Source organism: Alexandromys fortis, unplaced genomic scaffold, assembly GCF_014885135.2.
Source record: "Alexandromys fortis isolate MF-2015 unplaced genomic scaffold, M_Fortis_MF-2015_v1.1 scaffold_57, whole genome shotgun sequence".
Taxonomy (NCBI): Eukaryota; Metazoa; Chordata; class Mammalia; order Rodentia; family Cricetidae; genus Alexandromys; species Alexandromys fortis.
Genome location: NW_026067941.1, coordinates 8,291,280 through 8,304,570, shown reverse-complemented (window position 1 = coordinate 8,304,570; position 13,291 = coordinate 8,291,280). Strand labels below are relative to the sequence as shown.

Sequence of the window (13,291 nt, the reverse complement as noted above, 5' to 3'; positions counted from 1 at the left end):
AAATGTTCCTAATAATATTTTCTTATACTAGGGCTTGCCTCTTACAGGTTCTACCTTTAACATGTGGCCTTTGGGGGGAGGGGGGTATTTTAGATCCAAACAAAAACAGTCAATCAATATAACATTCTTAAAATGTGTGGCAATCTTTTTCATCTTGAGATGTCAAACTGGAAACACTGAAGGCACATGTCATCAGTTTCTGCAATGAAAAGAGTACCAGAATGTAGATCAATTCATTGTATATATCTATAGACAGTTAGTAAGGTTTTATTAGATAATATGAGATCAAATTCAGTAAAAATAATTTTAATAATGGCATGGTGTTGCACACCTCTAATTCCAGGTGCCTGAGAGGCTGAGGCAAGCAATTTCAAGGCTAGTCCAAGTAATTTAGCAACCCTGTTTCAAAATCAGAAAATTAAGATCAAGGATTGATAATAGTTAAGTGGTATTTACCTAGAATGCATGACACCCTGGGTTCAATAATCAGTACAGGGATGGGGAAAGGGTAAATTTAATGACTTAGTTGCAGTAGATTTGTAAAGTATTACCATAAACTCTAAAACATTTTCATTATTCCTCAAAAGACATTCTTTACTCGAGTCCTTGAAATAACTGATCTTTTTGTCTTTGCAGATTTACCTATATTGTAGACATTTTGTAAGCAGCTTTTTGTGACTTGATGCTTTTGCTTAACATAATGTTTTCACAGTTTAACCATGCTGTGGCATAAATTAGTGCTTCATTTCATTTTTTTAGTAAATAATTACCATGTGGATTTTTTTAACCTGCCCAACAACTAATGAATATTCAGCTGTTTAACTTACTGGGTATTTTTAGTTATTCCACCATGGACATTCACATCATAGATTTTCTGTGGGTTATTTTGTTTTGTTTTAATTCTCTTGGCTGTATGCCTAGGAATAGAATTATTAGGTCTTGTGATAATTCCTACAGTTTGAAGAACTGCCAGATAGTGTTCCAAAGCTTTGACACTATTTTACATTCCCATTGGTAATGTTTGTTATTCCAGTTTCTTTGCATCCTTATCGGCACTTGTTATTTCTCATTTGGTTTTTATTGTAACCACTCTTGTAGGTGTGGATTAGTATCTCAGTTTGGTTTGGTTTATAACTCACTAGTAAGAAATGGTTTTGAACATCTTTCATGTACTGCTTGTGTATCTTCTAAGAAATGTCTATTCAGATTTTTTACTCTATTTTGTCTCCCTTCCTTCCTTCCTTCCTTCCTTCCTTCCTTCCTTCCTTCCTTCCTTCCTTCCTTCCTTCCTTCCTTCCTTCCTTCCTTCCTTCCTTCCTTCCTTCCTTCCTTCCTTCCTCTTTTTGTTCATCACTGCCTTAGCCTCTTCAATTCTGCCTCTTTCCATAGCACATGAACCAGTCCACTTCTCTTTCTCTCCCATTTCTCCACTATGTATTTGTTCATTATAATGGCTCCTACCTGTCTGGAGCTGCAGGGATGTCTTCAGGCAGTTTGGGCCATGAAGACCCACCACCTGGGTCAAGAGAACCCAGGTGGGCCTGTGTTCCTCTTTTGATGTTTAACTGGGCCTGTGTTCCTCTTTTGATGTTTAACTTTGAGACAGCATCTCACCTAAGTTGCATAGGTTAGCTTTGAACTCTTTCTATAGCCTAGTGTTCATTTGATAGCTTTGATCTTGAGAATAAATTTGAACATGATTTATTTTCAAAATGAATTAAATGTCAGGAGATTTTGAGATTCAGGGAAAAATAGAAAAAGAATAAATATAAAGAATGCAATATGCTGGGTTTTTTTTTTTACATGTTCAAATAGTAGTTTGAACAATCAGCATTTGATGGGGAAGGCTGTAATTAGGAATCTATAATGAGAAAGGATTCTTTAAAAGAATAAACTATTAGCCGGGCAGTGGTGGCGCACGCCTTTAATCCCAGCACTCGGGAGGCAGAGACAGGCGGATCTTTGTGAGTTCGAGGCCAGCCTGGTCTACAAGAGCTAGTTCCAGGACAGGAACCAAAAAGCTACGGAGAAACCCTGTCTCGAAAATAAAAAAAAAAAAAAAAAAGAATAAACTATTTTAACTTATAGCTATAGTTATTTCAGAAAGAAGATAGTAGCTACACATCATCTAAGCCCTACCTAGTTTCGTTGTTGACACTGAGATTGGTGTGATCTGGCATTCTGATGCTGTGTAACTCATTCCTGAATTGTTTTGTTTGTTTTTCGAGACAGGGTTTCTCTGTAGCTTTGGGGCCTGTCCTGGAACTAGCTCTTTTAGACCAGGCTGGCCTCGAATTCACAGAGATCTGCCTGCCACTGCTTCCTTTACATTCTCTCTCTCTCTGTCTCTGAGTGTGTCACATACATGCACATATATTATCAATTATCACTTCATATTCAGAGTCATACAAATGGAATCATTCATTTCAAATAAGTATGGCAATGATTGTTGCCAAGGTCTATAAAACGTAATATGCCTGCAACTTTTCTGGAAAATAAAATTATTCTTGATGCAGTATAATGTTTTATACATATTTTATCTTATGCTAAACTTATTTTGGAAAATAAATTGAGAAATACTGTTTTTAAAATTAACATTTAAGGAGCATGTAATTACAGCGTATGTAGGTCAAGTTTCCAAACGTAATAAACTAATGTCCTATAACATTTTTTCCATTGAAAAGTGAGAGTATTTATAGTATTTTCAGTATTTATTTTGTAATAACTTAAGCCCTTAGCTTAAAACCCTGTTTTATATTATAAAGAAGTTATAGTCAAAGACTGAAGTCTTATATCTTTTGTGAATGACAGAGCAAACTCTAGGTCTTATGTGAGTCTCCTTTATTTTATAGGCCTATGAAGAGTACACCAGCAAGCTAGATGCCCTCCAGCAAAGAGAACAACAGCTATTGGAGTCCCTGGGGAATGGAACTGATTTTTCTGTTTCTAGCTCAGCGTCAATGGACACCGTTACATCCTCCTCTTCCTCTAGCCTTTCAGTGCTACCTTCATCTCTTTCAGTTTTTCAAACTCCTACCGATGTATCAAGAAACAACCCCAAGTCACCACAAAAACCTATTGTTAGAGTCTTCCTGCCCAACAAACAGAGGACAGTGGTGAGTCAATGTTTATTCTAATGTTTTTACTATTTCTTTGCGTTGAACATTCTATCACTGCATATTCAGAGCCATGAAAATGGAAGTATCCATTTCAAACAAGGATACAAAAGACATAGATTGTTTTGTGCCAAAGTCTATATAGTTACCAAATTTCTTTTCAAATTTTATTTGGTTTCTCTTTTCTCTTCTCTCTTCTCTCTCCTCTCCCCTTTCTCTCTTGAGACATGGTTTTATTATGTAGCCTTGACTGGTCCAAAACACGCTATGTGGATGAGACTAACGTCCAGTTAACAGAGATCTGCTTGTCTCTGCCTCTCAAGTGTTGGGATTAAAGGTATATGTCCTGGCATTCCATCAAACTTCAACTTCAATGGCACTTTAATATAAGTAGCAGTTAAGATTCAGTTAGGAGACTGAAGAGATGGCTCAGTAGTTAAGAGCACTGGCTGCTCTTGCAAAGGACCTGGGTTCAGTTCCCTGCACTTTTATGTTGAATCACAACCATCTGTAATTCCATTTTGGGGGAACTTAATGCCCTTTTCTGGCCTCCAAGAATACCAAGCACACATATAGCGCCCTTTTAGACAGGCAGGCAAAACACTCAAAAGTATAAAATAAAATTGAATAAACCTTTTTTTTAAAGGTGATGAGAATTTCATGATTTAAGCTTGTATCAGCTAAGATTTCTTCCTCTAAGTAATCTCCATTCTAAGGTATCAGAAGTTAACTTTCAGTGTGCTTGATATTTCTCCTCTTATTTATATAACGTTTTAAAATTTATGACAAGTATCATTGTCAGGCGGGGCTGGCACATGCCTTTAATCCCAGCACTCAAGAGGCAGAAACAGGCAGATCTCTGAGTTCAAGGCCAGCCTGGTCTACAGAGCAAGTTTCAGGATGTCCAGGGCTACACAGAGAAACCCTGTCTCAAAAAAATCCACAAAACCAGGTATCATCAATAGAAACTGTGTACCAGTAAGAAACATTTAAAGCAGTAAAATCTGCTGAGTTATTATAGATGATCTGAAGACTTTAAGTAAAGCAAATATTGTCAACCTTAGTAAATAACATTCCTGTAACTTAAGCCAGTAATTTTTTTAATGTATATGGTTGCTTTTCTAATAATGTGTGTGTGTGAGTGTGTGTGTGTATGTGTGTTGCCCACAGAGGGCAGAGAAAGCATTAGATTCCTTTGATGTTCTGTTTCTCATAACTCCAAATTCCAAATGTCCCTCAATAGGTAAACTGTTAAACTAGTCCCTGATGTATATACCTATATCCCAGCAACTGGGACACAAAAGCAGGTAAATCAGTGTAACTCCAAGACCAACCTGATCTATATGTGAAGTTCTAGGCTAGCTAGATCTACAAAATGAGACCCTGTCTGAAAAGTAAAAAAAGCTAAAAACAAATGTGAATTTTAAAAACAAAATTGTGATATATCTTTGTAAAGAATATCATTTTGATAGAAAGAAAAGTTGCTGGTATTCCCATCATACTTCATAGATAAATCTCAAGAAAAGTGTGCTATAGAAAAGAAGACAGATTAACAATAGATACATACTTTGTAATTCCATTTATATAAAATTCTAAATATACTCTTGGCCATAAGTACTGTATTTAAACATAGTTGTCAGTTTCTTCTTTTTTTTTTTTTAACATGGGGTCTCAAAATGATATTCCTTTCTACCCTGTATATCTTTCTACCTCTGCTTCCCTCATATGTCAGGATTATATCCTAACAAGTATATCCTAGCATGCCAAGCCTAGATGTCATTTTTGGGGGTTTTGTTTTGTTTTCTTGGTTTTTTGTTTATTTGTTTTTTGTTAGGTTTTAGGGGGGTTGTTTTTTGTTTTGGTTTTGTTTGGTTTTGGTTTTTCGAGACAGGGTTTCTCTGTAGCTTTGGTTCCTGTCCTGGAACTAGCTCTTGTAGACCAGGCTGGCCTCAAACTCCACAAAGATGCGCCTGCCTCTGCCTCCTGAGTGCTAGAAGTAAAGGTGTATGCCACCACCCGGTGTCATTTTTTTTTTTTTTTTTTTTTTTTTTTTTTGAGAAACGGTTTTCCTATAACAGCCTTGACTGCCTTGGAACTCACTCTATACACCATACTTGAATTTACAGAAATTTGCCTGACTGCCTCCCAAGTGCTGGGATTAAAGGCATGAGCCACCACACCCAGCCATTCTTTTTTTTAAAAAAAAAAAAAAAAAAAAAAAAAAAACTTTTTTTAAGATTAATTAATTTATTTATTTTATGTATGTGAGTGTTCTATCTACATGTACACCTGCACACCAGAAGAGGGCTTTCAATCTCATTATTACAGATGGTTGTGAGCCACCATGTGGTTGCTGGGAATTGAACTCAGGGCCTCTGGAAGAGCAGCCAGTGCTCTTAACCTCTGAACCATCTCAGTAGCGCAATACTTAATACAGGTAGGCCGCACACATACCAACTGAGGAATATATAGTTTTTTTTTTGAGGATACTTAGAGATAGGATCTCTCACTGGTCTGAAACTCACCATGTAGGATTAAACTGGCTGGCCAGCGAGCCCTAAAAATCCACTGTTCCCTGCCTTCCCAGTGATGGGATTATATGCACATGCCACCACATCCAACTTACATTTTTTGGTTGAGACAGGGTCTGTGCATAGCCTTAGCTTTTCTGGAACTCGCTGTGTAGACCAGACTGACCTCAAACTCACAGAGATCCTTCTGCCTCTGCTTCCTGAATGTTGGAATCAAAGATGTATTCCACTACTCCTGGCTCACATCTAACTTTTTTACATAAAGTCCCAAAATTCAGCTCAGGTTATCAAGCTTATGTGGTACACACTTTATTAACTGAGCCATCTCTCCCCAGCCCTTTGGGTGTTTTTGAAACTTGTAGTCCAAGCTGGCCTTTAAATTTGTTAAATTTGTTACCCTTTTTTTACTATGATAAAGACCATGGCCAATTAGAGAAGGAAAGAGTTTATGTGGTTTACACTTCTACATCACAGTTGACAGAATTTAGCGTAGGAACTCAAGGCAGGAATCTGAGGTAGGAACTGAAGCAGGGGCCACGGAGAAGCACTGTTTACCGGCTTGCTTCCCATGACTTCTCAGCCTGCTTTCTTATCCCATCCAGAACCTTTTGCCCAATATAGCACCACCTCCAGTAAGCTAGGCCCTCCACATCCAACATTAATCAAGGCATTTTCTCATTTAAGATTTTCTTTCCCAGATAGGAAACCAACCAGCACACTGTTGAGTCTCAACTTTTTAACTCAAAACAATCCTCTTGCTAAAATGATATTCTTTGGAATGACTTATTCTGATCTGTAACCACTTACAAAAAAATGATAAATATCTATTTTACAGGTAAGTCCTATAAAACATTTAAAGAATTATAGAATACCAGTCACAAAGTTTATATCCTGGACCACATGAGAGTCTGTCTCAAAAAAAGAAAAACAATAGTTGTTTGTAGTTTTTCTTTTTTAGATATTTGGGAAGTTCTAAATACTTGGGAAAGTATTGAGAACCATATATTGCATAGCTCTTAGTCAGCTATAATGAATAAATTATTAATATTTGCTTCATATTCTCCATACACAAATTATATTCCCTTATCAATCACATTCTCCTGTTGAACATCCTGTTCCCTAATAAAAATAACCCCTATGATAAATGTGGTAATATCAGTCTCAGTTTATTACATATGTATCTATGTTAGTATTTTGTTTTGTTTTTGTTTTTTTTTTTTTTATAATTACAAAATTTATTTGAAAGTCACGTCCAACAAATATAAAAATCCATCAGTCCGCTATAATTTTTTAATGGGATTGCCTTCCAACATAGAAGTACATGAAAAGGAAGAGGATGAAGTCATTATTTACTTCGACCTGGAACAAAGTGCAGCTTTTCTCAAGTGTTTAAATAAGTCACCACTTACAAGACATTTTTAGGAGGAACATGGTAAAATAAGCACACTTCACATGCGGCCTTTACAAAACTCTAACTTTGAGGCAAGACATTTTGATCTTAGTTGAGTTAAAGGTTCATATCCTCAATTCATTCTCACTTTTGTGTGCATGGGATGTATGTGCAGATGTGTGGGTGTGCATACACCTGTGGATGTGTAAACAGAGGCGAGAGGACAGGAGTTCTCTTCCACTGCTTCTCTCCACCTTGTTTTTTGACACAAGGTCTCTCACTGAACCCGATGATCACCATTTAGGTTATGCTGGCTGCCCGACATATTCACAGGTTCCACTTGTCTGTCCCATGATGCTGGGATTACAGGGATGTCTGTCTGGTTGTTTACTTTCAGTTATATGGCACCTGTTTCTCTCTCTCTCTCTGTATGTATGTGTGTGTGTGAATATATATGCATGTGTATATGTTTGAATAGTATTTTGTTTTTTTAAGTGATAAGTAGGATAGTACCATATGTATGTCCAGGATTTTATTCAAAATTCGGATTTCAAGATATGCATTTATATTTGTTAATTTAAGAAAATTTCAATCCCAGCACTCGGGAGGCAGAGGCAGGCGGATCTCTGTGAGTTCGAGACCAGCCTGGTCTACAGAGCTAGTTCCAGGACAGGCTCCAAAGCCACAGAGAAACCCTGTCTCGAAAAAACAAAAACAAAAAAAAAGAAAAGAAAATTTCATCAGCCATTCCATTTTTGCATGTCCTTTCTCTGGTAGATATCTATTATCATCATTATTGTTATTATTACTGTTATTTCAAACAGACAAGTGGTGGTGGCTCACACCTTTAATCTAATACTTGGGAGTCACGTGCCTTTAATCCCAGTACTAGGGAGGTGGAGACAGGAAATGATATGGCTGGGCAAAGGGAGAAATATAAGTCTGGAGGAAACAGGAATTGAAGGCATTCAGTCTGAGGAGTTGTAGACACAGGATACCCCATTTAGTCTGAGGGTTTCATAGAGGTAAGAACTAGTGGCTGACTGCTCTGCTTCTCTGATCTTTCAGCTTCTACCCCCAAATATCTGACTCCAGGTTCTTTTTATTAAGACCAATTAGAATTCGCACTACACTCGCCAGTATAAATAAGTAGGCTTAAAGTAGTAGGTTAAGAATTAAAGGATATTATTCACTAGAATAAATGGTACAGCCCCAGGAAATACCTTCCCTCTGTATTGTTGACCACAGTGAAACAAAAACGTAAGGTGTACATTTTTTGTAGGCAGGAAGAATAATACTGGTTTCTCAAAGTTTTAACAAGTTTTTTTTAACTGATTAACCTGTTTTGTTTTGATTATCACCACAACTTATTAGAAAAAAAATATCACTTTCATAAATCCATTCTGTTGACCCTGGTTCTTTATAAGTTAAATTCAGTTTTCCCAGGAAGCACTTTAATTCTAACATTGTCTTTACTCTGTGAAGTGTTTTGGGGTGTAGAGAGAGTTGCTCTTCTTTCTTTTCTTTCTTTCTCTCTTTTTCTCTCTCTCTCTTTCTTTTTCTTTCTTTTCCCCCAAGACAGGGTTTCTCTGTAGCTTTGGAGCCTGTCCTGGAACTAGCTCCTATGGACCAGGCTGGCCTCGAACTCACAGAAATCTGCCTGCCTCTGCCTCCTGAGTGCTGGGATTAAAGGCGTGCGCCACTACCACCCAGCTTTTTGAGAGGTGCTCTTCTTACTCTAATAAGACTATGTTGTAAGCATAGCATATCACAGTTTTCCTTAAAAACATTGTGATTAGTTTAACAAAGCTGAAATAGATTCAATATCAAGATTAATTATCATAAAATCAGAAAGCTATGTCTTAGTTAGGGTTACTATTGCTGTGATGAAACATGATGACCAACTTGGAGAGGAAAGAGTTATTTGGCTTAAATTTCCACTGAAGGAAGTCAGGACAGGGCAGGAACCTGGAGACAGCTGATGCAGAGGCCATGGTGGGGTGCTGCTTACTGGCTGTTCCTCACACCTTGCTTAGTCAGCTTTCTTACAGAACCCAGGACTACCAGCCCAGGGATAGCACCGTCCATCCTCCCTTATCAGTTACTAATTGGAAAATGTACTACAGGCTTATACCTGCAGTGCATTATACTTTAAGTGGGTGAATGTTGTGTTTTGCATGTATGTCTGTTCATCATGTGTGTGCCTGGTCCTTGTGGGGTCAGAAAAGGACATCAAATCCCCTAAGACCAGGTGTTACAGGCAGCTATGAGTCACTGTGTGGGTGCTGGGAATTGAACTTGGGTCCTCTGCAAGAGCAGCGAGTGCTCTAAACCGCTAAGCCATCTCTGCAGCCCTTACAGTTTAGTCTTATTGTCTAAGTCTTTTTTGTCAGTTGAGGGTCCCTTCTGTCAGACGATTATAGTTTATGTTAGGTTGGCATAAAACTAGCCAGCACAAGCTATAAATTTAAAGTTGTGTTCAGATCTACATATTGGTTTGCATATGTATTCTGTACAAGTTTATTTAAGGGCTGACTAATCATGTTTATATATATCATGAGCTTGCCTTTGTCCTACCTAGCCTACCATGAAACATTTGTAGTCCAGAATGCTGGGAAGCAGGAAGGACAGGAATGTAGACTAATTCTTGGGTATATAATAAGTTTGAGGCCAGACTGGACTACATGAAATCCTGTCTTGATAAGAAAAAAGAAAAAAAAAAAAGAGGTACCAGCACAGATATTTCAACATATAATATTTTTGATGTCCAACCAAATTTTAAGGTGACTCCTTAAAGTTTTGTAAAAAACTTTATATTATAGAAGAGTTTAAGCATAAAAGTAATAAAGTCTCATGGTCCCTTAATCAATAATTATTTCATTTTTTATTATAAAATTTGAACAGAACTATTTTGTTTAGGTGTGAATTTTCCTATGGCAAATAAGTATTCAGATGAGTACATATATTCTTATTGGCTCAGTAACATGAACTCATGGCTGACATCCCTATGACTGAGGCCTGAAGTAAATTTCCCCAACACACATATGTACTGAGTCTCTGTCCTGCTAGCCAGCTCCCAAAAAATGACATGGAGACTTCTTATGAAGGAAATAATAAGTTTGGCCCATAGCTTAGGCTTATCCCCAAGTAGCTTTTATAACTTAAATTAACCCATTTATATTAATCTGTGGTGTTATCTCTTTTCCATATTGCACCTCCTTTTTCTCCCACTGTATCTCCTGTGCACCTAGATTCTCTTCTTTCTTTTGGCCGTTCATCTTTTATCTTTTATTACACCAATCACAGCAAATACTTCTTCACACAATGTACAAATACCCACAACACACACACACACACACACACACACCTTCCCTGCCATACTCTTTACAGCCTTCACTAGACTTAGGCTTTAAATAGCATTTCAGTACTATTATTCTGGGAAATTATCTGAAAGCACAAGTTTAGAAAATGTATCACTAGACTGAATTGCACACAGATTTATATTACGAAAGCAGAAAGGTGTAGGCAAACTGTCACTTTGTTCAACCTTAGCTAGGAAAGTACATAAATTGGGTGACAGGTTTTTCAGTGATCTTCATGTATCCATAAAAACAATAAAGGTTTTTACATTTTCTAATGAGTAGACAAATGCACACATATATTTGCCACAAATAATGAAGATTTCCTATGTAAACCTAGTTACTTCTTCCTGAATACTTAAAATAATGATAGCCCACTCCACGTGACAAACTTAAAATAGGACCTCACTCTGTTACCCTGTGTGGCCTGGAGCTCACAGAGATAGACCCTCTTACTTTTGCCTCCCAAGTACTTGGGTTAAAGGTACACACTACCACACCTGGCCATAGTTTCAGTGACTACATTAAACTGTGCTTATTATTTCTAAACATAGAGCCTACCTAATTCATCTTTCTAGATCGTTCCCCTTTGGTATACTATTTAAATCAGCCGCTTTATGTTCTGTTTGATTCCACTAACAACCCTAACCCCACCTCCACCCTAAACATAAAAATTCTAAAATTTTCAGAAACTATGGAGTTGCTAAGTAAGTTAAAGTGACTGAAGTGACTGTAGTAATTAATCTTAGACCTCCTAAAACATCCTTTCCTAATGAGAGCTACTCCTTGTTTTCTCGCTGCCTTTCGTTAGTTTGCCAAATTTGACTGGGTAGATGATACATGGGGATACATGGGAAGAGCTTTGTGATAGGATTAACCATGGTTTTCCTTTGCCTAGTCCTCTGCTCTCAGTGTTCCAGGAAATATGTATTCAGTTGGCACACTCTTAACTACAGTAAAAACAGGAGCATCTCTCAACCAAAGTCCATGTCTCAGTTTAAAGAACTCAGGTATTGTTTAGGAAGTCATAAATTTAGTCTTGTACCTGCTAATATCATTAGCAGCTGATTAACACATGTATGTCATCTGTTGCCAGAAAAAGTTATTCATAGCCACAACAGTAATATGAGATTCTAGAGAAGGGCAAGTGCCCAGATAGAGACACTAAAGAATTAAACATCAAATATCAGATCAGTATCTGTCTGTCTGTCTGTGTGTCTGTCTGTCTGTCTGTCTGTCTGCCTCCCTGTCTGTCTGTCTTCTGTCTCTGGGTGGGTGGGCAATGATGGTGTATGTGCATGTATGTATGCCTGCTAGTGCATGAGCTTGTAGAGACCAGAAATCAATGGGAGGTGTCCTTATAACTTTTCATCTTGTTTTTTGAGACAGGATCTCTCTGTGAACCTAGAACTCACTCTTGCCACTAGATTGGCTGACCAGTGAGGCCCCTTTCCCCAGGGTCACACTGGAGTTACAGATGTACTGCCACACTCAGCTTATTAGTGGGTACTGAGGACCCAGACTCAGTTCCTCATGTTTGAGCAGCAAAAACATTAGCTGCTGAGGTGCCTCTCCAGCCTCCGCATATATCCTAGGGCACATATCTTATTCTGTTTTGTTTATAGTGGTAGTAAGGCATCTCTTAATGATCATTAATATAACTGAAGGCTTATACAGCTTTCACGGTGGGTTAAAATTGATTTTACAGCTAGATATGGTAGCATACACCTGTGCTTACAGCAGTTGAGAAGCTGACATAGGAAGATCTAGAGCTCCAGACTGACCTGGGCTACAACAGTCACTGTCTCAAAAACAATTTTTTTTTTGAGTGTTGACTTTTAAGTGTTGTCAAGGGCAGGACCATTGTACTGGTGTATATAGTGTAGAAAATACTATTATATTTTCTGCTCATATATATGTACATGTAATTTAATAAAATACTTACCAGTCTTTTTTTTTTTCATTTTTAATTTTTATTTGAGACAGGTCTGTGTAGTCCTGACTGCCCTGAAGCTCGATATATAGACGAGGCTGGACTTGAATTCACAGAAATCCTGCTGTCTCTGCCTCCCAAGTGCTGGGATTAAAATCATGTACCACCATGCTCGGCCTTAATTTGATAAAATAATAATAACTTGATATAATTTTCCTTGAATTATAAGTAGATTATAGGCATGATACTGTATTTCACTCTAGGAGTCCATATAGTATTTTAATGATATAAGGTAAATGACTAAGTTTTAAGAATATTATTTGAAAGAAAACCTCCTTCTTTTTACCTCTTACACATATTTATGTCATAGGTACCTGCAAGATGTGGCGTTACAGTCCGTGACAGTCTAAAGAAAGCACTGATGATGAGAGGTCTTATCCCAGAGTGCTGTGCTGTTTACAGAATTCAGGATGGGTATGGTTTGTATGTGTTGTGTGATTTTCTTTGTAAAGAAATGAAACATCGAGCTTTGAGTTTGTTTTGTAGTCTTGATCCATATCCAGGGAATTGAAAATCAACCAGTCCTCAGGGACTGGAGAGATGGCTCAGTGAGAATACTGGCTGTTCTTCCAGAGGACCTGGGTTCAATTTCCAGCACCCACGTGGTTGACAGCTCACAGCCAACTGTAACTCCAGTTCCAGGGAATCTAAAACCCTCTCATGATCTCCTCAGGCATGTATGAGGTGCACAGATTTATATGCAGGCAAAACATCCCTATACCTTAAGAAAGAAGGAAGGAAATATTTTTTACTAAAAGATTTAGAACATCAACTTTAAAAATCGTACTAATACCATTCTTGAAATCTTGAAGGTCATTGGTCATTTGTGTGGTTTTACTATTTATTCCTGTGCAAAGTCTTTATTAGAGTTTATCTTTTTTTTTTTTTTTTTTTTTTTTTTT

The 13,291-nt window shown here is 37.5% G+C and overlaps 1 protein-coding gene across 5 annotated transcripts in view; it reads left to right on the top strand.

Moving 5' to 3' along the window:
* Positions 1–13,291, top strand: part of Braf (B-Raf proto-oncogene, serine/threonine kinase) — a 132,785-nt gene that overhangs the window by 52,072 nt on the left and 67,422 nt on the right. For all 5 annotated transcript variants that reach the window (XM_050147887.1, XM_050147888.1, XM_050147885.1 and 2 more), the window contains exons 3-4: positions 2,853–3,116; positions 12,700–12,803. In XM_050147887.1, the coding sequence (XP_050003844.1) occupies positions 2,853–3,116; positions 12,700–12,803 (368 nt within the window). The remainder of the gene's footprint in view (positions 1–2,852; positions 3,117–12,699; positions 12,804–13,291) is intronic.